Raw genomic sequence first — 25067 nt, 5'->3', positions numbered from 1 at the left:
AGATACCTGTCGTTAGTTATCGCGTCAGGACAAAACACAAACAATAAAAGATTCCAACAACAGGCAATTTGGTGCAGCCTATCCCCTTTTTTTTAAATAAAAGTCTTTTGTTAAATTTAAGCCCAACAGGCGCCAAAATAAATAGAGATTTTGTTAAAGGGCATTTCAAAGCAAAAAGAATTTAGTCCGTGCGAGTAAAAACAAGTACTCTTCAATCTATATTTTCGAAAATGAATGTTTCGGCTCCAAGCAAAGAAGTAAGAGAAGAGAAAGGGTAACGTGTAATTGGACGAGGCTGGCGTATACCGGTAATTAACCCACACCGCCACCAACCAAGAGGATGGTCCGATCATTTAAATTCTTGCGCGAGGGGCAATTTATGAGACAAAACCGCCAAGGTAATTTTTTCAACTTGCCCAAAAAAAAAGACATTTTTACGCTCGAAACTAAATTGGTTTAAGTCTTCGAATGTTTTCCAGGGGTGTTGTTCGTTTTCACGGTTTGTAAAAGGACCCTCGATTTCAAAGTGGAAAAACAAGTTGGAAAATGACCACAATTAACTCCGGCGCTTATGTCACCGAACATCGAATAATAATATTTTAATATTCATTTGATATAATTAATATAATATTAATTTAATTCTTAATTTTAATTGGATATTAGTGTAATTCTAAATTTTAATTGGATATTAGTGTAATTCTAAATTTTAATTGAATATTAGATAATTTCTAAATTTTAATTGGATAAGAGTTTAATTTTTAATTTTGGTTTAGTATTGATTTAATTTTTAATTTTGGCTTAGCATTGATTTAATTTTTAATTTTGGTTTAATATTGATTTAATTTTTAATTTTGGCTTAGTATTGATTTAATTTATAATTTTGGCTTAGTATTGATTTAATTTATAATTTTGGTTTAATATTGATTTATCTTTTTAATTTAGTAGTAGAACTAAATTAATTCTTAATTTCAATTTAGAATTAATATAATTACTAATTTCCATTTAGAATTAATAAAATTCTTAAATTCAATTTAGAATTAACAGAATTCTTAATTTCAATTTAGAATTAACAGAATTCTTAATTTCAATTTAGAATTAATAGAATTCTTAATTTCAATTTAGGATTAATACTATTCTTAATTTCAATTTAGAATTAATTCTATTCTTAATTTCAATTTAGAATTAATACAATTCTTAATTTCAAATGTTGTTCGCCTTTTACGCTAAATTAAAATATTCGCTCGCTCGGGTGGAGAGAATCATTATTATTATCGGGTAAAATGGTAACAGCAAATATAATATAGACCTCGTACTCTAGATTCGAAATAACTGCCTTGCCCGTAGTCAATAGCGTTTACCCACTTCCTGCCGGAACTCAGACCAAATTAGCTCCATAGTTACCATGGTAACCCGGCCATCTGAGTTAATGACATTAAAAGTCACTCTATGACTAGGGTGGCGCATAGCTGATTATTATTATTATTACCAACTATAAATAAAACCACGGCCAACTTGGATGACGGGCTGTTCGCGCAACAGCGCGTCATCCAAGTTGGCCGTGATAGCGCAATACAGCGATCGATGGAGAGCGATTTTTCGGAAGTCACGTGTCGGAAGTGGGTAAACGCTTCGTTACAAAACCGTCAAACAGAAAGCTCTCAGAATTCGAATCTATGTTACGTAGTTCTATACTAATTTTGGGCCACAGGCAGCCATTTTGAGAAAACGTTTTTATCCCGCCTCGTACTATTCGCCACCACAGACTCGGAGTAAAATGAAGTCATAGAGTCCTTTTACTCTACTCTGAAATCGCAGAACCGGCGAAAATAAACCACTTAATGGTGTCAAGCAAAGCGAAAATTTCTCAGAGTATAGCTGCGGCGCCATCTATGAGGCGGCGCACTTAAAATGAAGGATGGTAGATGGGGATGAAAACACGTGTAAAATAGAACGAGAAAGGAATTGACGCTTTGGTTCGTGGCAATTAATCATTATTATAAGCGCGTGGGACGGGGAAGGAAAATAAAAACGCGTACAATACACTCGAGTTGTTTCCGAGAGCGACACACGATGTAGCCCGTCGTGTTAAAGTGCAAAGCACTCGGGGGGGAAAAAGCTTAAGGAAACACTCTGCGCTCGAATGGAAGGGTATAACATCATTTTGGGTTATTGGCATATCGCCAAACAAATTTCAAAATTATTGATCCGCGGGGCTTCGAAATGTAAAACGCATAATTTAAATATAATAAAAATTGGATTTAGTTAAAATCTACGAATTTTTAGAATATATTGAATCTAGGATTTAGTTTAATCTACGAGTTTTTAAAATATAATAAAACTTGGATTTAGATTAATCTACGAATTTTTAGAATATATTTAATCTAGGATTTAGTTGAATCTTTGAATTTGTCGAATATATTGAAATCAGGATTTAGTTGAATCTATGAATTTGTCGAATATATTGAATCTATGAATTTGTTGAATATATTGAATCTATGAATTTGTCGAATATATTGAATCTATGAATTTGTTGAATATATTGAATCTATGAATTTGTCGAATATATTGAATCTATGAATTTGTTGAATATATTGAATCTATGAATTTGTTGAATATATTGAATCTATGAATTTGTTGAATATATTGAATCTATGAATTTGTTGAATATATTGAATCTATGAATTTGTTGAATATATTGAATCTATGAAATAAATTAAGTTTTTAACTAATTCAAAGCCCCCATTTCAATAGATACCGTAATTTATAAATGATTATCTTTACAAAAATCAGAATAGAATAATCAGCTAGATAGGCTACAACCCGAGGCACCATCTTAGGCTCAATTCCATTTTAGAATTTTAGAAACATAATGGGTAATGCTTGAATCGCGGGAATGAAGATTCTATAAAGAGTAGTGGAAGATGAATTACCTTGGAAGTGAAAAGCGTTCTTCCCGCTGGCTTTTTACGAGCGAATTGTTACTTAATGGAAAGTGTAGTTAATTGAAGCGCAATCGAGACCCTTTCATCTGTTTCCCTCGAAGAGAGAGACACCATTAACGGCATCCCACTCGAATGCCTCGTTCTCCTTCGATCCAATCTTGCCCATTATACGCTTAAAACTGTTTTATCGAGTGAAAGCTCCAAACACTCTACGTAACCGCGCGAAAGTTTGGATACTATACGCCCTATCCTAGCGGATTCAACTCTCGTTCGTTTAAGTAGTCTGCGCCTATAGCGAAAGTTTATAATTAGAAAGGTTGAGCCAGCGATTGAAAACGTGAACGGGGAAACTTTTAGGATTGAAGACGTAGTTTTATCGAGTACACTCTACGATTTGGCCGAATTACGGTTTCATTTGTCCGAAAATTATTTGGTATAATTTGTTGGCAATTTAACCGTTCTGTCCGAAATGTCATTTGTCCCCACGTGATACATTGGTTTTAGTCAAATTCGAAAGAATCACATTTAACCGAATCCGTCAAAAATAGAGTCCCAAACTTGCGTTTTTTTTTTATCTTAACGTGAATAATTGTGGAACTTCAATCTAACCTAAATTCCAATGAAAACAGACCCTTAACCTAATAATAATAATAATATTATTATTATTATTATTACTATTATTATTATATAACTATATAATAATATTATTATTATTATTATTATTATATAACTATATAATATTATTATTATTATTATTATTATTATTATATAACTATATAATATTATTATTATTATTATTATATAATATATATAACTATATATTTCTAATATCATGTACTAAGTACAAACTGTGTGTTAACTTGCTGATACAACCCTGTATTGTTTTAATGCACATTAAACCACTTTTCCATTTCATTTCATTTCATTATTATTATTAATTTTATATAACATTATTAAAATTCGACCTATAATTATTATAAAACGAAAAATTCGGACATAATGCATATACGAGTTCGGACAAACGCGACACTATTCGGTCGAATGAAATTCGGACAAATGCTACTACCCCCACTCTACACTCAGCTACAAGTTCTGCCATTCGCGTTTTCAAAGAGTGCCTTAACCTCTCTATTATGTTTGCACATACGTTCTACCGCGTGTTATATTAGACTGAATGAGCACACATTTTTCATGGACTGCAGACTGAGTGATTAGGAATAGCACGTTCTCTTTGCTTCGTCGTCATTGCGATCGCATGCAGGGTACCGATAATTAGTTTTCAAGTTTGGTATTTATAGAGGAGCTTCGCTTTTGGGTATGAAGTCAATTCCAACTAGATTCTCTTATATTATATTGACTAACTGATAAACAGGAACACAATTTCCGAAATTCGGCTATATTAACAAGGAATGTACCCTAGTTTTTACCCACCGATTTTGTTCAAACAGGGGTATCATGTACCGCCAAGAATGTATTGAAGTGACTAAGAATATTGGACTACAGGATTCTGATTCCCATTCTCGCAGCCTTTGGAGCTTAAATTCGTCTGCTTTCCCATCCAAGTTTGCTATATGGTATAACCTTGAATGCCCCTTAAATGCAGACGAACTTTCTCCACAAAAGCTGTGAGGATGGTACCAGAGGTTAATGCTATGATCAAATATTCTTAGTAACTTCAATACATTCTTGGTACCGCTTAATGTAATTTGAAAATCTTGCGAGGGAAAAGTTACGCTGGGCTTTCGTTTTTGCCATGGCAACCGGAAATGTTTTTGACAACACGAAAATAAATTTTCCCATTGAAAATAACATGAGATTCTAACCGTTGAAAATTTTAAAAAAATTTACAAAATAGCAAAACGTTATCAAAATTGACGAAAAAATGTAATTGAACAACTTTTGTTCAAATTTGATCCAAAGTTGTTAAAAAAATTGATATTTCTAAGGAAAAACAAGCAATATGGATATAGTTGGTAAAATATCTCATATTTGTTTTAAAATTTGAAAAAAAAAACAAATTTGATCAATTTTGATCAAATTTAGCTTTTTGAACAAAATTGACAAAATTTAATAAACAATTGTGAAACTTGATTTGTGTAAAATAAGGTAAAAATTGGTGTAATTGAAAAGTTTTATCAATTTTTTTTAGTTTTGGTCGTTTTTCTCAAAAACATTTTCGGTGGCCAAGGCAAAACGAAAGCCCAGCGTAACTTTTCCCTCGCAGTTTTTATCTCTCCGAGGGGACTTTGTACCCTAGGAGGGGTTTTACAATCACCGTGTCTGTCTGTGAGTCTGTCTATCGCTGGGTCTGTGTCTGGGCTGCGAACGCGTACGCATTTTCGGAGCAAAGGGTAATCACTGCGTACGCAGTTTCTTAGAATTAGGGAAAAGGTTTTTCCAAAAGTGCCCTCTTTTTGTCATAGGATGTTTTATATTTTCTTATTAATTTGCGTTAGTATCAAGTGGGATTCAAACCCGAGCCCTCCTGCACGACAGGTGAGCATTCTACCACAGAACCACGGATACATCGCAGGAACTTAGAAACTCTTCCGAGGAGAGGTATCTTTTGGCTTGCCAACTTGTTTCAAGTTACATTGAGAGGGACGTGATACCCGAGTTTGAACCAAATCGGTGGGTAACAGCTCGGGTACATTCCTGGTTAGTGATCCAATTCTACAGGATGGGACGTTTTTCGTAGAAAATACTAGGCCAAAGTCCAAATTAATTTTTTATTATTGGTATTTCGTACTTGAATAAGACCAGTAGGTCACCATTTAAAGTATAGCCTACGCTTTAAAAACGTTACGTAAAACTAGGGCCTACCGTTGAATTTGGGAACTCTGGGTGACCTCTGGAAACGTCCGAACTGTCCTTCTTGCGGCATTATGGGCGTGAAGCAGTTGCTATGGTAACGGCTGGTCACGGCGGTTGGCGGTCCGCAGTTGAGCGGGGTCGTGGCGCGCGAGGAAGGCGACATGGAGTAGGTCGGTACCGGGATCCGGGACTCGGCACTCGAGATGGTCAGCAGCGGAGGCAGACGACGGGTGCCGTTTCCGGTTGGACCTCCCTTAGCTCTGGACATGACCAGCGGCGGACGAATGGTCGTTGGTCCACCTTGACGCCCCGATTCGATTCGCTCCTTGAGACGACTATGCGTTTATCTGCCCAAAAATTAAAATTATTCATTAAATTAATTACAAAAATAATTACTGGAAAGAACCATCCAGTTTGAATCCATTCAAAACATTTTGATCAAATCGGGATAAAGGTAAATTTCATACATCGTAAATAGATCAAATATAGCACATTTTGGATTGCAATTTTCGATCAAAATCAAATTTGGAGCCGTTACTACTGGAGAGAGAAACCCGGATAAGTATACAGGGTGGAAGCCTCAGCCGTGGTCCAGCCTTGGTACTTCTCTTAGTACACCAGAGTGCTGCGGGTGGAACACTTCTACAGGCACTGCTTCGGCCATTTAATCCGTTATTTAAAGGGAATATAACCTGCAAAGCAATCTTTACGGAAGACCCCTTCAATTTTTCAAATGTCCCTGTACAGTGGCGCCAAACATTTTTAAAGCCAAAGGCAAGAGTGGCCAGAGCTGCAAGCGTTGGTGTTCCACACCAAATACCTGAGGTTATATTCCCTTTAATTATCGGTTAACTAATTTTGGTAAGAACAAAGTTACGAACTTGGTTTCCGCGATAGTAGACAACGATTTAAAACCAAAAATGCAAATCCAGCTAGAATTTTTAGAAATTAGTTAACCGATAATTAAATAATAGATTAAATGGCCGAAGCAGTGCCTGTAGAAGTGTTCGACCCGCAGCACTCTGGTGTACTAGGAGAAGTAATAATAATAATAATAATAATCAGCTAGGCTAATACCCAAGGCACCACCTTAGGCCTAATTCGTCAAGCGACTTTTTGAAGTACCGAGGCTGGACCACGGCTGAGGCTTCCACCTTGTACCTCGTTCGTTGAAAGCCGGGCCCCTAGGCTGCTCGGGCCCTGGTAATTTGTACCAGCTTCCCCCTCTCGGGCCGGGCCTCTCCGCCCAAGTTTAGAATCAAATTTGATCCACCATTTTCGTATAAGACAAATGATATAATAACAGACCGGAAGATGAAATTACTACAATATGGCACAGAACGAATTCGGTTAATGAGAGTCTGTCGTGGAGTGATTGCGAAAGAGGGAGTTTCCGAACAGGACACTCGTCCCTTCCTACTCTTTCCGTTGGCAAAATAGTTGCTTAGTTTGATGGCGAGTTTACGTATGAATGTGAAAATAACTAACTTCTGAAATGAAGCCAATGTTTATTTTTATCTTTTGATTCAATATTTCATCATTATTTTCCGAAAGTAAGTGTGTATATACACTTTTGAAAGCATTTCAATTTTCAATAGACCTTGGCTGTTCCGTCGAAAAGGCTGCTGGCATTTCCCGGGCATCCTCCAAATAATAGTAACAGTTGTCAGTCCATCGGTACGTAATGGTTTACGTAGTCATTGGCGAAACCGACTTATATTAAAAAATTTGCATTGGGTGAATAGAAAGTATCATACTTATGTTTATTACGTTACTTATGCTACCAGATTTTAGCAGATCATAACGTATGTTCTTACAAATGGTGGCCATAACCAAAGCTACGGAGTAATAGCAGAAGTAAATGAACCGAAGTTATCGAAATAGCGCTCATTATCGGAGGGCGTTTTCTTTATAAAAATGATGATAAAATCGAGTCAAATAAAAGCTAATTTCCATCCCCGTCTTTTGACGCGATAAATTGCACTTGTGGGTATAGTTATTTCTAAAAACGTTTCTTTTTCAGCTTAGGAGCGCCCAAATTTCAAATGCGAGGTCAAAATAAGGAAAACGCCTCCAACATGGGGAATATAGCAGTCTGATAACTTCGGTTCATTTACTTTTGGTAATAGTACTGGTCTAGTTAGAGAAACCTACAGGTAGCTAGAAATCGTGTACGGAGAATTAGTAGCATTGCAGACGTAGGCTTATTGTCTACGCGTCTAGACGTTTTGTAGTTCGGGCTTAACTTCTATATCGTTTCATGCGGAGGTCCGTTCAATCTCAACAGAACAAGCGTACAATAAAACAAGTTAATGGGAAAACTAACATACTAAACCCCCAGAGAGAATCTCAACCAATAAAAATAAGACCAAAGCCCCCAAAACGTGTCAGGTTGTCTCCGAAACTATAAAGAAGAAAGTAATTCCTTCGAGGCCTCAAAGAGGGCGCTCCAACGTGTCCGCCAGAATCACAAAGACTTTTTGCCATAGCAACAATATATTTCCCAAAAACAATTTAGCAAGGTCAGCAAAGAAGGGACAGATCTACATTTCAAAAAGATAGAGGTAAAGATAAATATACAAATACAAACATAAGTAACTCAGTAAGACTAAGTATGACACTTCCCATTCTCCCGATACCATTTTTTTAATAATAGGCTTTGAGCGTAGGGAATATAGCGCCATCTGCCTTAATATCCGTAAACTAAATATGCGAAGAAATAGCAGACAGCTTTTGAATTTCTAGGTTTTCTACATTGAACTTTCAACTGTTGTGCAGATATAATTTTGAACGAGCACACAGCCTTCATATATAATCAATTTAAAACTCGTTCGGTAGGCGGCGATACTTATGACCAAAATTTAAACTACGCACGAACAGTCTTTGGGTGAAATCGCCACTGACAGTTTAAAGGGAATATAACCTCAGGTATTTGGTGTGGAGCACCAACGTTTGCATGCAGCTCTAGCCGCTCTTGCCTTTAGAAATGTTTGGCGCCACTGTACAGGGTAATTTGAAAAATAAAGATTGCTTTGCGGGTTATATTCACTTTAAGGGGGAAGAATACAGTAAAAGCCTCTTTTTCGTTCAAGCTGAACGTTTCTGTTTCAACCATTCCATAATTGAATTATATTTTTCTTATTAGGCTGAACCTTCCTCTAGTGCTTAAAATAATTTTGATAATTCTAATATTAATAGTTAACGAGATATAAGGTCCTAACTAAAGGGTAGTTTGGGCGCTTGCCCAACTTGTTTAGCTCCGGGGGTCCGAATTTAAACGTAATAACTTAAATATTTTTAAATTTAAAATTGTAAAAATTATTTTAAGCACTAAACAAGTGGCTGTTCTACATCTAAATATTAATTTTATAAGTTAAAATACAAAATTAAAAGAGTTCAGCTTGAAATAGCGTGAAAGTAGACAATGGCCACTGTAGTCTCCCCCTTTAAAGAATCAGCCAAAGCTTATGGAAAGCTGAAATGCAATAATAACGTTTATTTTTCTAAATAATGATAAGTTATCAAATCGGTACGTTAAATGTATTATTAGAAACATCACCTTCGTTATGACGGTGGTTATTTTCGCATTGTAGTTTTCGCTCGTATTTCTGTCTACCACAGTATCATGGCAATAGTTTTACCACGGTTGTTACGAAATCCATTTTACAAAACGTCCAATAGAGCGTTCTATAAAATCGGCTCAAAACCGGCCAAACGTTTCATACAGACTATAGAGCTAGTTCAGCAGGACTAACAACCTTTGTTATTCTTTGGTTTAAGAGAATTCGGCTTATGTCCTGTCTTTATATGAATATTTTAGAGACGTACCTTTTAGGAGTTGTAGGAGGGACCCTAGGTGTTGAAGTATGTTTGGGGTTAAGAATATTTTCTAAGGATCTAAGTTTCTTTTTAAACCCGTGGATTTGGAACTAGTATTTTGCTTATTTGCCATCATACATTTATTACAAAAATCATTTAAAATACGAAAAACGGCGCGGAAAGCCGGAAATTAGTGAAGCCTAGGCCCGCAACCACGCTACTCCTAAAAATCGACTGCTCTCAATTTCTTACGGGTTTGCCCGATAAATATTTTTCTCTCACACGAAAAACCGGCCAAACCTTCACCTCCTCGGAACTCAAAAGCACACCACACCGATTTTATAGAATGCTCTATTACAGACTATCATTAATAGGAATTTTCAGTGTCATACTTGGATTATTATTTTACTTATGGTACATGTTTGTCGCGGGGGAAAAAAGTACCATAAAGGAAGTCCCGGCTATTTTATGGTGGACACTAAAGGTTTTATTGCCAATTTCGGAACGTTAAAATACACACAGACGTGTCTTATGTCCAGGGTCAGAAATAAACTAACAGCCCCAATGCTGACACTTGGATCAAGGATGTACTCAGGTTTACGGAGAATATGTAGTCGCAATTATAGCTTCTGTGTTTCATGATTCCTGGAAGATATGCTCCGCCTACAAGGAGAGAGAGCCTGTGATGGTACCGGAGTATCTCCCCCCCCCCCCCCCTTACTGGGAAGAATACACTATGAAAGGCGGAGGGGCGTGGTTTGGCTTCCGGGAATCACGAGGCTTACACGGTGTTGCCCACATATTCCTCGTTCACCTCTATACATTCTTGTTTAGAACTATAAAGTGCGCGGTTTTATGAGATGGACAGACCTTCAAGGCAATCTCAACTAAACTTCAGTACCATCCATGAAACATACCAGAAGAACAACATAAGATAAATTTATCAAACGCAATCTATTTCCCACAAAATAAAATCCAGTTTCAGCAAATCGTGAAAATGCTAGTTTCTAGTTAAGAATCGTTTCGAAGAAGTTTTTTTGGAATAAAATTCAATTACAAAACCAATTTGGTTTTATGACATAGACTTAAAGGTGCACAGAATGTTTTGAAATTTTCGGGTCGAATTTCAGGTAGCTTAACCCCTACAGCTACTTGACTTATTTTAAGCCCGGTTCACACTTACCCCTAAAATCACTTCGTTTTAGATAACTAGTTTTCAAAACCAGCGTGAGAAATCGCTTCGTGTTGGTTCGGGAAGCAACTCGTCCAAGTCGGTTCGCTTAGAATCGCTTTCAAAACGACGAGGCGGGGAAGTAAAATTGCTCGTATTTTCCAAAATAATGGGAATAAAATACTAAATAATGTGAAATAATATTCATGTATGAATAGTAAACATGATTAACTAATTGTTTTGGGATACATATAAGTATTTTCAAAATTCTGGTCATAATTTGAAATGACGTTAAGCCTTGGTGAAGCGATAACCAAGAAATATCGTCGGCTCTAGTGTGACCTCTGGTTAGAGAATATTTATTTAATTATCAATTTATTTTGAGCACTTTAACTAAGGTTTAATTTAATTTATCATAAATTAACAAAATATTTGATAGATTATAAATAATGGCGTCAAGAAAAAATGATTAAAACAGACAGATGGCGTTACTGTTCTAATTTAAATTGGTATTTTCAGTCTGTAATCCGGTCAACTCGTACGCTCTCGGTAACATAAGTAAGTTCTTGCTTTTAGATATCTATTTAGAGTGGTTGATATCGCCCATTAGATTAAAAGGCATTTGTTCCTGTAATGTAGACTAGTTTAAGTTGTTGATATAAAACGAAATTGGTTCCTTACGAGGGGCAGGTAACTATCACGATTATTAGTGCATCATCCAAAGATAAAATCAGATATAATCATGGTTAAAATGATAAAATTATTAAATCACGCTAAAATGTGTTAAATTGTGATAAAATGAGTGGAAATCATTATAAAACGGAAAATCATGCTAAAACGAATTCAATCATGATAAAATGAATTAAATCAAGATTAAACGAATTAAATCATGCTAAAATTATTTAAATCATGATAACATGGAATAATTTATGGTAAATGATTAAATAACTTTCGAACTTGGAAGTGTTCGGCCAGAGCCCAACTCAGCACGACTTCGAGAAGAAATTCAATGTGATTGAAATGACTAAATCTTAATTGATATCACTAAGTCTTAAAAAATAATTAAATTGAGATTGAAATGATTAAATTGAGATTGAAATGATTTAATTGAGATTGAACTGATTAAATTGAGATTGAAATGATGAAATTGAGATTGAAATGATTAAATTGAGATGGAAATGATTAAATTGAGATTGAAATGATTAAATTGAGATTGAAATGATTAAAATGAGATTGAAATGATTAAAATGAAATGATTAAATCGTGATTAGACTTTTAATAATTTATTTAACATAATTAGGAACCCTAAATCTTATTGAACTGCCCCACAGTTCCGGTACTGTGTTCCAAAAATACAACTTCTTTCGAATATTGTGCATACAACTGGTAAATAATGGTAAATAGTTGAAAATAAAGGTAAATATGGTAAGTTATGGTAATTATTAGTTTATATTATATAGTAATATGTGAAATCAAGAAAATCATTAACAAAGGAATATATACAATGTTTAGAAGATCTTAAACTTTAGTTTCATTACTCTACAAGTCTTGTATGTGAAATAAATAAATTACCTAATACTCATGACGTTAAAAATATTTATTTAAAATATTAAAATATTAAAAGGCGGTGATGAATATTTTTAACGTCGTGAGTATTCCGTAATTTATTTATTTCACATACAAGTCAGTTCACCATGACAAAAATTAGTCTCTCCATTCTACAAGTCTGTTCTAAATCTTAAAGGTTTTATCTCCTTAAATGTAGATTTAAATTTTAAATACTGTAAATAATTCATGGAAATATATTATTACCATTATTTACCAATTTTTTATTTTAACGTTATTTACCATTATTTACCACATAATTTACCACCTATTAAAAACCACTTCCGAACAGGGACGTCATTTTTCAGGCGCAAGAGGTCCCGGGTAGAGATACGAATCGGTAATTTACCCTGGTAATTTACGCGGTAAATTACCCTGGTAACAGTAATTTACAATTTTCTCAGGTAAATTACGAAAATGGTAATTACCCTGGTAATTACCAGGGTAATTTACTGTGGTAAATTACCATCGTATTCGTGTTTCACTGTTTCTCAATTTTCTTTGATCTTTCGGGCTAAAATGTACCTAAAGTACGTCGCACAAGATTACAAAACTCAAAACCTAACGTTATTCGCGTTTTAGTGTATTTTTGCATCGTTTAATAATGTAATTTAACTCCAGCAAACACTAGGTCATAGGCGTAACGCACTAACTCGAAGAGCTAGGCACCGCTGCGCCACCTAGATTCGTTTTGGTTGCGAATTTCCAAGAAGTCGAAGGCCGTGTTAGAATAGTTTGATACGTTTAATAGGAAGAATACTTATGTCTAGCCCTGTTTAAGAAAAATCACATTCATGATTCATCTGTCGTCTGCTAAAATGTTAGTTTTATTCTCACGGCCAACTTTGATCTCTCGCGCTACAGCAGCCATCTCATTCTTTGACGTTTCTGTGTTAACCTATGAGCAAAAGATGTGTACGACGTGAACGCCCCTAGCGGATTATTATTTTTAGAATAGTTTTTACATTGAAGTCAATATAAAAACCGAGCGTGGCGCTGAACTCCTACACATTAAAGTACAGTTTATAGGGGGAAAATCCTTGCTCGCGGAATTTAGACGAATGTGTGGGCCGCTGTAGCGCGAACACCGCATGATCAAAGTTGGCCGTGGTTATTCTGAGCATCTGCGTTGGTTTAGCGTTACTTCGAAGTAGTCTAGCGAAAGAATATAGTATTCTTTCTATAATTTCATATCATTTAAATAAGTAAATAAAGTTTTATTTGGTAAAATTGTTAAAAAAAAGAAAGTAGACCTAGTTATTCAGAAATATTTTGAGCAACAAACGGTTTCTTCTTTGTATTTCTTGTTTTAATTGTAAAAAAAAAACCTTTTTTTAAAAAAAAAAGAAAATTACGGTAAATAACCGCGTAATTTACTGATTTATTAAATTACCGTAATTTAAGAACTCTAGTCCCGGGACATTGACAGTCCCGTGAATTTTTACTTGCTTGCACCATCTTGCACCATAAAAATCAAAGCTTGCACCGGAAGGGGGCAGTGCCCATCGACGAAATTAACTGCTGGGCCAACTTAACCGTAACAAACCAGTATTTTCGAAAACACTTTTCAAAAACGTAAAAAATATGCACCGACCTTGCACCATAAAAATCAAAGGTTGCTCCGGAAGGGGGCGGTGCCCATCGACGAAATTAACTGGTGGGCCAACTTAACCGTAACAAACCAGTATTTTCGAAAACAGTTTTCAAAAACGTAAAAAATATGCACCGACCTTGCACCAACTTGCACCACCAAAATTAGAGCTTGCACCGTCGCGGTTACAAAGTTATAGCTAAATATTACCTGACTTTGATTTTTATGGTGCAAGATGGTGCAAGCTTAGTGCAAATCCTTCGTATGTGTTTGATCGAATTTCACGTCACTGGTGGGCAAACTTAAGAGACCCAATCTTATTCGTGGATGGACTATCCAGGCTATTGTACTCCGTTGAATTAGCTTTCCGGAATTGGAAATAGCATTGTGATTTTAAATTTAATTACGTTTACATTTAAAATATCCTCTTTGGAAATTACTCCGAAGGAATGTAATTATCGCGAAAACACATTACGAAGACAGGAATATTAAGTTATGTTTATCGTCTGGTGTATTTCAACAAAGAAATTCGCCGGTCTCTATCGTGAGCCTCTCTCTCTCTATGAAACGGAAACTACATTTCTGCAGCTGTATGGCGCCATCTATCGGTTATTAAATAAGAACGCCAGTTAAAAGTCTCCGGAATATCAAGATTTCAAAATTAATGAAGTTTATATTTAAAATATCCTCTTTGGAAATTACTTCTGAAGAATGCAAACGCCTTTCTAAAACGAAGAATTAAGTAATTTTACACGGAAAATGTTCAGTTATAACCTTAAGTCAAAAGGTATTAAATGTGAACGGTTTTCTCCAATGGCTTTTGACATTTTTGGAGGTTTGTTTCGGAGGTAATCCCTAAAATAGTTGGTATCTTCTAGTGTTGTAAGTCGGAAAATGACCGAGGCCTTTTTTCCGGAAAATTTTCCGTATTTTTCAGAAAAAAAGTTTTAATTCCATAATTAGTCTAATATATTGTTTGCAAATTGAAATAAAGCGGTATTTTCGCCTCATTTTTTCGAATCTGAAAGTAAACCTAAACCTCTAGACTAGTTTAAACTGATTAAAAATGTAACAATATTAATGTTTTGTAGTATGTTTACTGATATTAGACATTTTATATCGATTAAAAGTTAAATGCATTAAAAACCCTTAAAAAGTAATTTATGTTTCAATTTTTTAGGTTTCCGATTTGCGGAAAGTTTTCTGGAACATTTTTCGCATTTTATTTTTCCGGAAAATTAACAACACTAGTAAAATAAAAATAAAAATTTGAAACATAAATTAATGTTTTAATTAATTAATTAACTATCTTCGCTAAAGAACGCGTTGGTCTTGGCAGGGGCTTACAATCCTTCAAAATACGATTTCAGAACGAAAACTGAAAAGTACTTTGAGGAGATAAATGATTTTAGTTTTCCGGAAAAATTGTGCCACCGTATAGCTCTTAAGCCAATGTGTGTAGGCCTGGCTCATACCTAAATTTGGAAATTGAAATTCTACAGGTGAGGAAAATCGTCGGATTGAGTGAGACTAGTAATCTGAAGATGGAAGAGTCTTTCGTGGCCGTCTTGGCCGCGCCGAGAAAAAGCAATCAATTTGAAGGCGTGGGACGAGTTCCCAAAGAACGGCCAAACGACGCTTACGGGTACAAATCGTTACCAGAGTTTAAAAACAACGTAACTCTCACATTATCCTCATTCTGTTGCGAACGTTTTTTAACGATAAAAAAGGCGGATCTTTCCAATATACAGACAGTAAGTTTTGAGTAAAAATTTCATAAACATTTTGATATTTTCTTTAGGGGGAAGAATACAGTAAAAGCCTCTTTTTGGTTCAAGCTGAACGTTTCTGTTTTAACAATTACATGATTGAATTATATTTTTAGTATTAGGCTGAACCTTCCTCTAGTGCTTAAAATAATTTTGATAATTCTAATAATAATATGTTAACGAGATATAAGGTCCCAACTAAAGGCAAGTTTGGGTGCTTGCCCAACTTGTTTAGCTCCGGGGGTCCGAATTGAAACGTAATAACTTAATTACTTTTAAATTTAAAATTGTCAAAATTATTTTAATCACTAAAAGAGGCTGTTTTACACATAAATATTAATTTTATAAGTTAAAGTATAAAATTAAAAGAGTTCAGCTTGAAATAGCGCGAAAGTAGACAATTGCCACTGTATTTATCACAAAATTTTTAATTTTATTTTTCTGAAAACTTTATATTTGTTTCTTATATAATTTTTATGAAAAATTTAATATTCGAATTTTCTTAAATATTGAATTATGATTTTCTTAGATCATTAATTTCGATTTTCTTGAAACTTATATGATTTTTCTCAAAAATCTAAATTAATTTTTTTTTAAACTCTATATTCGATTTTCTGAAAACGTTATTTTTTAAGCTATATGATTTTTCTCAAAAATCTACTAAATTTCTTTGAAAACTCTATATTCGATTTTCTGAAAACGTTATTTTTCAAACTTTGATTTTTCTCAAAAATCTACTAAATTTCTTTGAAATCTCTATATTCAATTTTCTGAAAACGTTTTCTCTTTAAAGCTATGATTTTTCTCAAAAATCTACTAAATTTCTTTGAAATCTCTATATTCAATTTTCTGAAAACGTTTTCTCTTTAAAGCTATGATTTTTCTCAAAAATCTACTAAATTTCTTTGAAAACTCTATATTTGATTTTCTGAAAACGTTATTTTTCCAGTGATGACTTTTCTCAAGAATTTAAATTCGATTTTATCAAAACGTAATTTACGACTTTTCTCAAAAATGTATATTCTATTATCTCGACTTTCTCTAAACGTGATTTTTAAAGTTACGTTGTTTTAAAACTTAGGGAACGAAATATTTACCGCTTAATAAACTGTCAGGTGAGGAGGGGTAGCGAGAGAGAGAGAGAGAAATGAATTTTTATGAATATTGATGATGAATTAAAATGAATGATGTTCAACAAGGGCGGGGTTAAGGGCCAAAATCAACCCAACGTCAAATCCAAATTGAATGTCGTCCCAACAACCCTCGGGCCCAACACCGCCGCGCGCTCGAATAGCCGAAAAAAGTGGCGTGTTTAAATGAATGGGCCTGATATACGCAAAGTTGATCGATTCCAATTTAGACACTCGTATATTTATTTAATATCTCCACTTTGAAACCCCATCCAGTTATTCAACGTGGGTCTTAACCTCGCTAATCCATCTTACCCAAAATATAGCGAATTGTTGTCTATTTTTGGTCGAAAGTAACATAATTAGAAAAACTGGGTCCGTTCTATTCTTTCAAATACTAAAGATTTACCACGAATTCATTCATATTTTGAATGACTAACTATATCGTTACCCTTTCTACTAGGATAATAATAATCATCTAGGCTAATACCCAAGGCACCACCTTAGGCCTAAGTCATGAAGCGACTTTTGAAGCCTTTAATTCAGGTGGCCGGGTTACAATGCGTAGGAGGGTGGTGGCAAGCCCTGCATGCCACGCGATCGAGCCAACAGCTCCCTACACTAACTATTACCGTTCACCTCAACAAATTTTTTTGGAAGGGGGAATCCGAAGAGCTCGGGGGAAAACCCCTTAAACCAGTGGGGCGAGAACTTGCAAACTCAACGCGGAAGGAGTTGTTCCAAGTTTTCACCCAGTGCCACAAGCTGCGAGGCGAAAGTGCTAACCACTAGAGTTGTGCGATTAGTGATTTTAGGCAATCGAGTCGGTTATCGAGTATCAAAATTTTTTTCATCGAGTATTCGAGTCGAGTAATATTGAAGTCGAGTCGAGTAATCGAGTACTTGATCTTTTTCGATCTAAGGCCAAGTTCCTAAAACGTGCGCTGCAAAATAATTTTTGAGGGGCGACGCATGACCAACGTCCCAACAACGAAGCCCCTCCCATCCAAGGGACAGAGTGAGTACATTCGTGGATTTAGTTCTAGCCATTCTCACCAGGTGGCAGTTTTTCTACTTTTCGAAATTTATACATAGTAGCCACTAAGAGAGGGGCATTTGGTCTCCATGGAAACTGGGTGAGGGGAAATGGTCTCCATAGAAACTGGGAGGGGAGATCAAAAATTCCACCATTTCGCGCGTAGCTACTAAATAGTGAGCCATTTTGTTGGTAATCTCATCGAAGCGACAAAACTTGGGCTTTAATTTGTTTAAATTAATCGTTAAAAAACCAGATAAGATTTTAAACCAGGGTTATTTAAATAAAATAGCAAATTACGACAGAAATATCTACGAAAAGAAGTTGACAAAGCTTATCAAAGTTAGGCCTTTGCGGTCATCCTTTTTACAATTACCTTCACTATCGAATAAAATAAATTGGTAATTGAACTACTCGAACAAATTTTTAAAAAGGCAGTTAACCATTTTTAACGTGAAAGTAATATCTTAATCATTTGGAAATAATTACAATCAGCATATAAACGATTGAAACTATTATTAACCCTGGCATTTTACTAAGAAATCTACACCAGCTAAATGGCGGCATTTTACGGTTCATTCTTGCTCAAATTACATATTTATACTTGGTGCATATATATATATACTTGGAACTGCGTCATTGATGACGTAGAGATGCAAACTATTTAATAACTTTCAGTTTAAATACACTGGCATTGACACACTTTCTCTACAAACGCTACTTTTAGCCTTTTATATTTTATACTAGGACTAAAAACCTCAAAAAAAATATCATTTCTTCAATCGCAAAATTCAATCATAGAGAACAGAGAACCTTACCTGCCTTTTAACTGAACCGGTAATGTTATGACTTAAGAACGCTTTGTCGCCACATATATTAACCGGAAGTACCTAGCTTTAGAATCTCGAGATACATTTTTAAACCTTGTATAAGTTACAGTTGTTATTCCATTTCCAAGTACAAAAATAAAAGGGTTCTTTTAGTTAAAGGGAATATAACCTGCAAAGCAATCTTTACGGAAGAGCCCTTCAACTTTTCAAATTATCTTGTACAGTGGCGCCAAACACTTTTAAAGCCAAAGGCAAGAGTGGCCAGAGCTGTAAACGTTGGTGCTCCGAACCAAATACCCCAGGTTATATTCCCTTTAAAAGTGTAGGGGGAGTATATTTTGTACACAATGAAGCTCCGTCTACACTCAGCTACAAGTTTTCCCGTTCACGTTTTCAAGGGTGTTAATAATAATATTAATAATAATATTAAAGAGCCACAGCATCTTTTGAATTTTACTAATTTCCCAGGTGAGCTCCAGAAATTGGGCTGGAGAAATACCAGAATCTGATTGGCAGGATCTGCTATCACAATAATTAGGTACGGAATATTAGGAACTACTGGATTTTCACAAATATTTTTAAGACACCGGTTCAGTGTTGGGCATTTTCGTCAAAGAACCGCTCAGCTCATTCACCGCTCGCACTCGCTAGCATAATATCCGCTCACGCTCACGCATTTTTGAGTGGTAAAATAAGCGCTCCTCTCTTTTCGCTCATTTTTGAGTGCTGAAATTGGCGCTCCTCTCTTTTCGCTCTTTTTTGAGTGCTGAAATTGGCGCTCCTCTCATTTTCGTTTCGCGCTCTTTTAAAAAAAACATTTTGCCGCTCAATTTCGCTCATAATAACAGAAGCGCTCACAATGAGATGAGCGGTGCCCATCACTGCACCGGTTTAAACGATTTTCAACTTCAGACGCACGTTCAATTAGGCTCAAATACCGATGAGGATGGCACTTTCACGTCATGATCTAAGTCACTAAAATAGGCTTCCCGTTGAAAAATACAATACTTTAAAACAGTGTTACTATAGAGATACCAATTTGTGGTCGTTCAGGGGTGTCTCTTTGGGGACGCGGATTCGGGTATATAAAACCCTCGCCAATAATTTTGGTCAGTTGGCAAAATTAAGTTTCTTATGAAATATTTTGTTTGACCATTTTTAAGAGAAACTTTCCACCAAGTGACTCATTATTTCTACTGAGGGAGAATTACTATGTTGAGACGAGTTTAGTTGATTCGGATTGGTCCAATTTGGTCAAATCAAAATTATTGGAACTAATCATATGGCGAGCAACAACTTTCTAATTGGAACCAAATCCGTCAACCCAACGGTTCTCGGGATAGTTCTCAAATGACCTTGAAGACATGGTTCAAGGTCATTCAATTTTACACTAGTAAATGACCCCCTGCACGATGAATGTTCCATTGAAATTTGAGGTTAAAAAAAGTTTTTCAGTTATTTATCATTTTTCGTTTATTAGTGGACACCCTGTATATTATATATGTGTATATATAATAGGAATGCTTAATGAAAGCTTTAGAATTTTTCTATAAATTTTACAAACTCTCAGTAAAATATCCACCAAAGTGACAAACTTATGGAACAATATTATAGACTTATGGTATAACATATAAACATATATCTATCTAAAAGCGTATAACCAACCAATACGTTGACATAATTTATTAATTTTGATGGTCTCCAATTCATCAGGACATTAACCTTAAAAATTTTCTGTTCAATCGTTAGTATTTGGTAACATATTATGGTGAGACAGTGGTTAATCGTAGGGGGGGGGGAGCGCAGAAAGGTATGACTGTATACGTACAAAGTTATTTTTAAAGTCAATGACCCCCTTGAACCCAAATCCAGGTCGGGAATGCCTGTCTTTTTTAGTGGCATTTAACGGTGATTTATAATATAATAAGTCGATTTTGAAAGTCAGTGGTGAAAAATGTAACATCTTGTGAAGACTCACTTCCCCGACGTCATAAAGTCGTTTGTTCCGTGGGTAGGATTATCAACTACAAAGAATGATCCACTAATTTCACATTTTTGTCGCTACTTACTAGTGGAAGCAGTGTTCCTAAAAAGCCAGAACCTTTTTAAAGAAAACTTCTAGCCAAGGGTTAGTAATGGCTAATATGGTTAATAATGGCCAATAATAGCTGGAGGTGAGATATTGCATTTAAAATGTTAAAAATGACTAGTTGGATAGTATTACTTAGATGTTTATTGGTTATATATGTGGTAAAAATATTACAAAAACAGTTAAAACACTTAAAAAAAATATTTTCAAAATTAACAAAAACGTTGGTCTGGTGGAGACTGCGTATTTAACTTTTTGTTACGTTTATTCTAAATCATGTCTTCCAAGCAATGATCCTTCGCAATCATTTTATCGCCAAGTAGACACTCTGCGAACTCGGTGTACCCTGCCGTACCTTTGACAGTGCTAAATGGAACTCGCGAACTCTTGAAAATAAGTACCTTTAACAGTGCTAAATGCACGAACTCGGTGTACAGATTATCTGAGACTGTCTTACCCCTCGCATTTTATCGCCAAAGTAGCCCAAATTCTGGCAACTTTAGGCGAAATGTTCGTCAAAATAGCCCAATTTGACTATTTTACATTTAGGCAATGATAAAAAAATTAAGTAAAAATTATATTAGCCATTTTTAGCCACTATTGGCCACCAAATCGACTATTGTCCAGTCCGTTAAAAACCATTATTTACCACCATTATTGGCCACTGGCTTTTTCCACCTTGGAACACTGACGTTGTGAGTGGAAGTGAGTCTTCACAAGATATAAATCGATTTTTCATTAAAGAACTAAACACTATTATAGATTTTAACTGTACTTAATAAGACCACTTAACTTATTCCGTAATTAAAACGTGGATTAATTTTAAAACGTAAAATTATAAATAACACCAAGTTAAATTGAAAATAAATGAAGATACGTAACAACCCAGAATATATCTTTTAAAAAAAAGCCATAAAACAGAGAGAAATTCATTAAATCGGGCGAACTACGCAAGGCGGGAATGGACATAAATTTTCCTGGTTCGTAAAAAAAAAGGTGTTGGACATGGCGTAGGACGGCAGAAACCCAATCTCGCCGATAATTATTTTATTTTAAATGCCAGATGCTTAGAGCGCTACCCACCCCCTTCTGGTCACCGCCCCCTTTTCCAACTTCAAAACGAAAAAAAACTGGCAAGCTAATTTATTTGAAAGCACGCCCATCGTTAAGACCAACAACATTTTTTCTCTTTCCTAAACGATTAAAAAAAGCTGCTTTTAGAAAACGTTTAATTTTCACTATTTTCTGATTACAGTCAGCCCCGAAAGAACGAAAACGTAATCCTTCGTTAAATACATTTATGGCTCCAAGCATATATTGGGGTTCAACAGAGAATATGTTACATCGACTTTAGCCTCCGCGTTTCATGATTCCAGAAAGATATTTCCCAAGAGAAAGAGCCTGCTACAGTACCGGAGTGTCTTCCCCTCTTTACGAGGGAAGGGGGGAAATATTACGCCAGGAAAGGCTGAAGGGCGTGGTTTATTTACCAGGGATCAATAGGCGAACAGTGTGCTACACGCGGATTCTTCGTTAATATTTATACATACTTGGTGGCTCTAATACGATTGGAAATCGAAGTTTTTTCGGTCGATGGGAACTTCAATCGCGGCTGATCTTAGGAAATGAATGATAGGCGGCAAAATGGGCATAGCTAGCAAATAGCGGTCGTTTATTACATCCATCGTAACACTTGTAGAACGACCTTTCGGAAAATGCATTAAATTGAAAAAAAGCAATATCGGGCTTAAGGCTAATGGAGTTTCCGTCTCTTTTGGGCCGTGTATCTACTTTTCAATTGGGTTCACCGTCATCATCCAACACTCCCATTTTTAAGTCTTTTTTTCCTCTCTCTCTCTCTCGATAAACATCGATTTATGACTTTATTGGAAGTGTAGACAAGGCCATAGACAAATATTTTTATTGATTTGTACGCGGGACTCGAATGTACTTAATGTTCACGCTAGACTTTGAAAATTTTCATTAATCATATCAATAACTTATTTACGATCCTTTGAGAACCCGTTTAAAGCAGCTAGGAGCAACAAACACAAGGAGAACGCAAGTAGCCTTTAAATACGCTAACGCCGTGTTGTGTACAAATTTCATTGGACGAGCCTTTACGCTGAACGTTTTACGGAAAGGGAGAAGACAATTTCCGAATTTCCTCCTTCCGACGGCAGCAGGAGCTAAAATGTCTAGCCAATGAAAAATGTACGCGAGAAAATGCGCGACTATTGACGGGTTCCGTTCTCCTTGTGTGCGGTGTTGTGTTTGTTGCTCCTAGATGGCAGAAAGAAGTACTACCTAAACTGAAAAACGCGTTTCAAATTGAATGATAACGCCATCTGTTGGAGAATCGTTCTAATTTTTTTCTTGGGCAAGATAATTATGTAATCTCTCAAATATTTTAACATTTATCGTATTTTTGTATGGTGGAAGCTACAGCTTTTCCCGTCCGGTTAGAGATACAGTGTCCATGATTAAATCTAACTTTTTAGTTATAGACGTTTTCTCAAAAGTTAAATGTAGACATTTTCAGTAACCTAAAAAGGTTCTTGGCAGGGCCGGACTTAGAGATCCTGGGCCCATAGGCAGATAAGGAGTCTGGGCCCCCTATTCACGCGCTGCATTTACTCTTATCCCTGGAACTAGGCTGTGCCTGAATTTCCCTGATTCAGCGTAGAAGTCTGAGCTCTACGGTTAAATTACTAAATAAAAGCTCTGAACAATCGTCGACTAAATACGCGATAATTATGCAACATTGCGATTTAAGGCTGCGTTCGTAAACTGCCAGGCAGAAAATTTGGTAATTTTAAAACAAAATCTTCTACCTACTAATTTCTCCAATATAAATTACGATTGATATTATAGATTTATGCCTTCGAATACAGTAATTACGGTCTTTGGAGGGCCCCTTCCAAGGACGGGCCCATAGGCCACGGCCTAGGTTGGCCTAGGCGGAAATACGGCACTGGTTCTTGGTGATATTTTATATATTTAAGATACCCACTCAAAAGGTTATTCCTTTAACCCCGATAAAAATGACTAAAAACCTAAATATTATAAATATTTGAAATTAATTGAAGCTGGCTTTTCCAGATTTGGGTACATTTGTTCGAATTTCATTCGTCCGAACGGTGGTACAAATTTCCGAATGATCATTTGTCCGAATGCCGGAAAACAGGATCGTATGTCCGAAAACGTATTTCATTTGCCCGAAAAATTTATAACAGCTTTTGTTGGTGATTTAGTCGTTCAATTTATGTTAACTTTACTGGAGAATTACATTTGTTCGAATAATCGTTTGTCCGTTTTTTCGATCATTAAGAATTGGTTGTTTTTTTTAAATATTGTTAATATAAGAAAATAGTAACATTAACGTGAACATAACGTAACCTAACCTAACCAAAAAAACAGCAATAAGAAATTCGGACAAGTGATGCTACCGATTCGGACGAATGAAACAAACAAGTTGTCCAATTCGAACAATTGAAACATTTGTTATTTCGGCGGTTCGGACGATTGAAATTCGAACATTTGTCCCACCGTTCGGACGATTGAAATTCGAACATTTGTCCCACCGTTCGGACGATTGAAATTCGAACATTTGTCCCACCGTTCGGACGATTGAAATTCGAACAAATGTACCTACCCCCTTTTCCAAATTCCAAATAATGTCCTTAAAATAAAAATTTTCAAATTTGAGAACAATACTCTGAACAATAGCAAGTTGAGTACCTGACCACAACGGCTTAGTTACCTAAGTGGACAGCGCACCTAATTAAAGGGAGTTTGGTGGAGCAATGAGTTCTACATTTCTGTTATCAGGCTTATCAGAAGCTAGTACTTTTCGCTTGTTCTGGGATTTGGGAGTACGATCAAAAGATTAACCCTATGACGTCATTTTACTACGATTCTGTGGATAAGCAAACTATTTTATCAGTTTACTCTGTTTACTGCCGCTTTTGAGGTAGAGTATAAGGTGTAACCTCATTGACGAATAGTTAACGGTGTAGAGTAATTATCTCCACCAGGTCCCGTTAAATTTATCGTAAGAGGCGAGGTAAACGGTGCACACCTTTAGTTCTAAACCGAGCGGCTAACCACTTCAGAAATCTGGTGTACAAAATCGGGATAAATTCGAAAAAAATCCGAAGAAATTTAGGTAAATATATGGAAATCAGAAATGTGGTATATATTAATTGATTAGCCCCTCGTTCCGAAACAAGTGAAAAGTATCCACGTCATGATGAATAGTTCCAGTGTTG

General features: G+C 35.6%; 1 protein-coding gene across 2 annotated transcripts in view; it reads right to left on the bottom strand.

Moving 5' to 3' along the window:
- The window catches only part of LOC149936512 (putative 3',5'-cyclic phosphodiesterase pde-5), a 151730-nt gene that overhangs the window by 111574 nt on the left and 15089 nt on the right, over positions 1-25067 (bottom strand). For both annotated transcript variants that reach the window (XR_016472210.1, XM_090153134.1), the window contains exon 2: positions 5766-6103. Coding sequence is in view for 1 of the 2 variants with exons in the window: in XM_090153134.1 (XP_090009260.1) it covers positions 5766-6024 (259 nt within the window). In the remaining variant the exon portion in view is untranslated. The remainder of the gene's footprint in view (positions 1-5765; positions 6104-25067) is intronic.

Source organism: Leiobunum rupestre, chromosome 7 (genome assembly GCF_980474605.1).
Source record: "Leiobunum rupestre chromosome 7, qqLeiRupe1.1.hap1, whole genome shotgun sequence".
Taxonomy (NCBI): Eukaryota; Metazoa; Arthropoda; class Arachnida; order Opiliones; family Sclerosomatidae; genus Leiobunum; species Leiobunum rupestre.
This window is presented reverse-complemented; position numbering and strand designations above follow the sequence as displayed.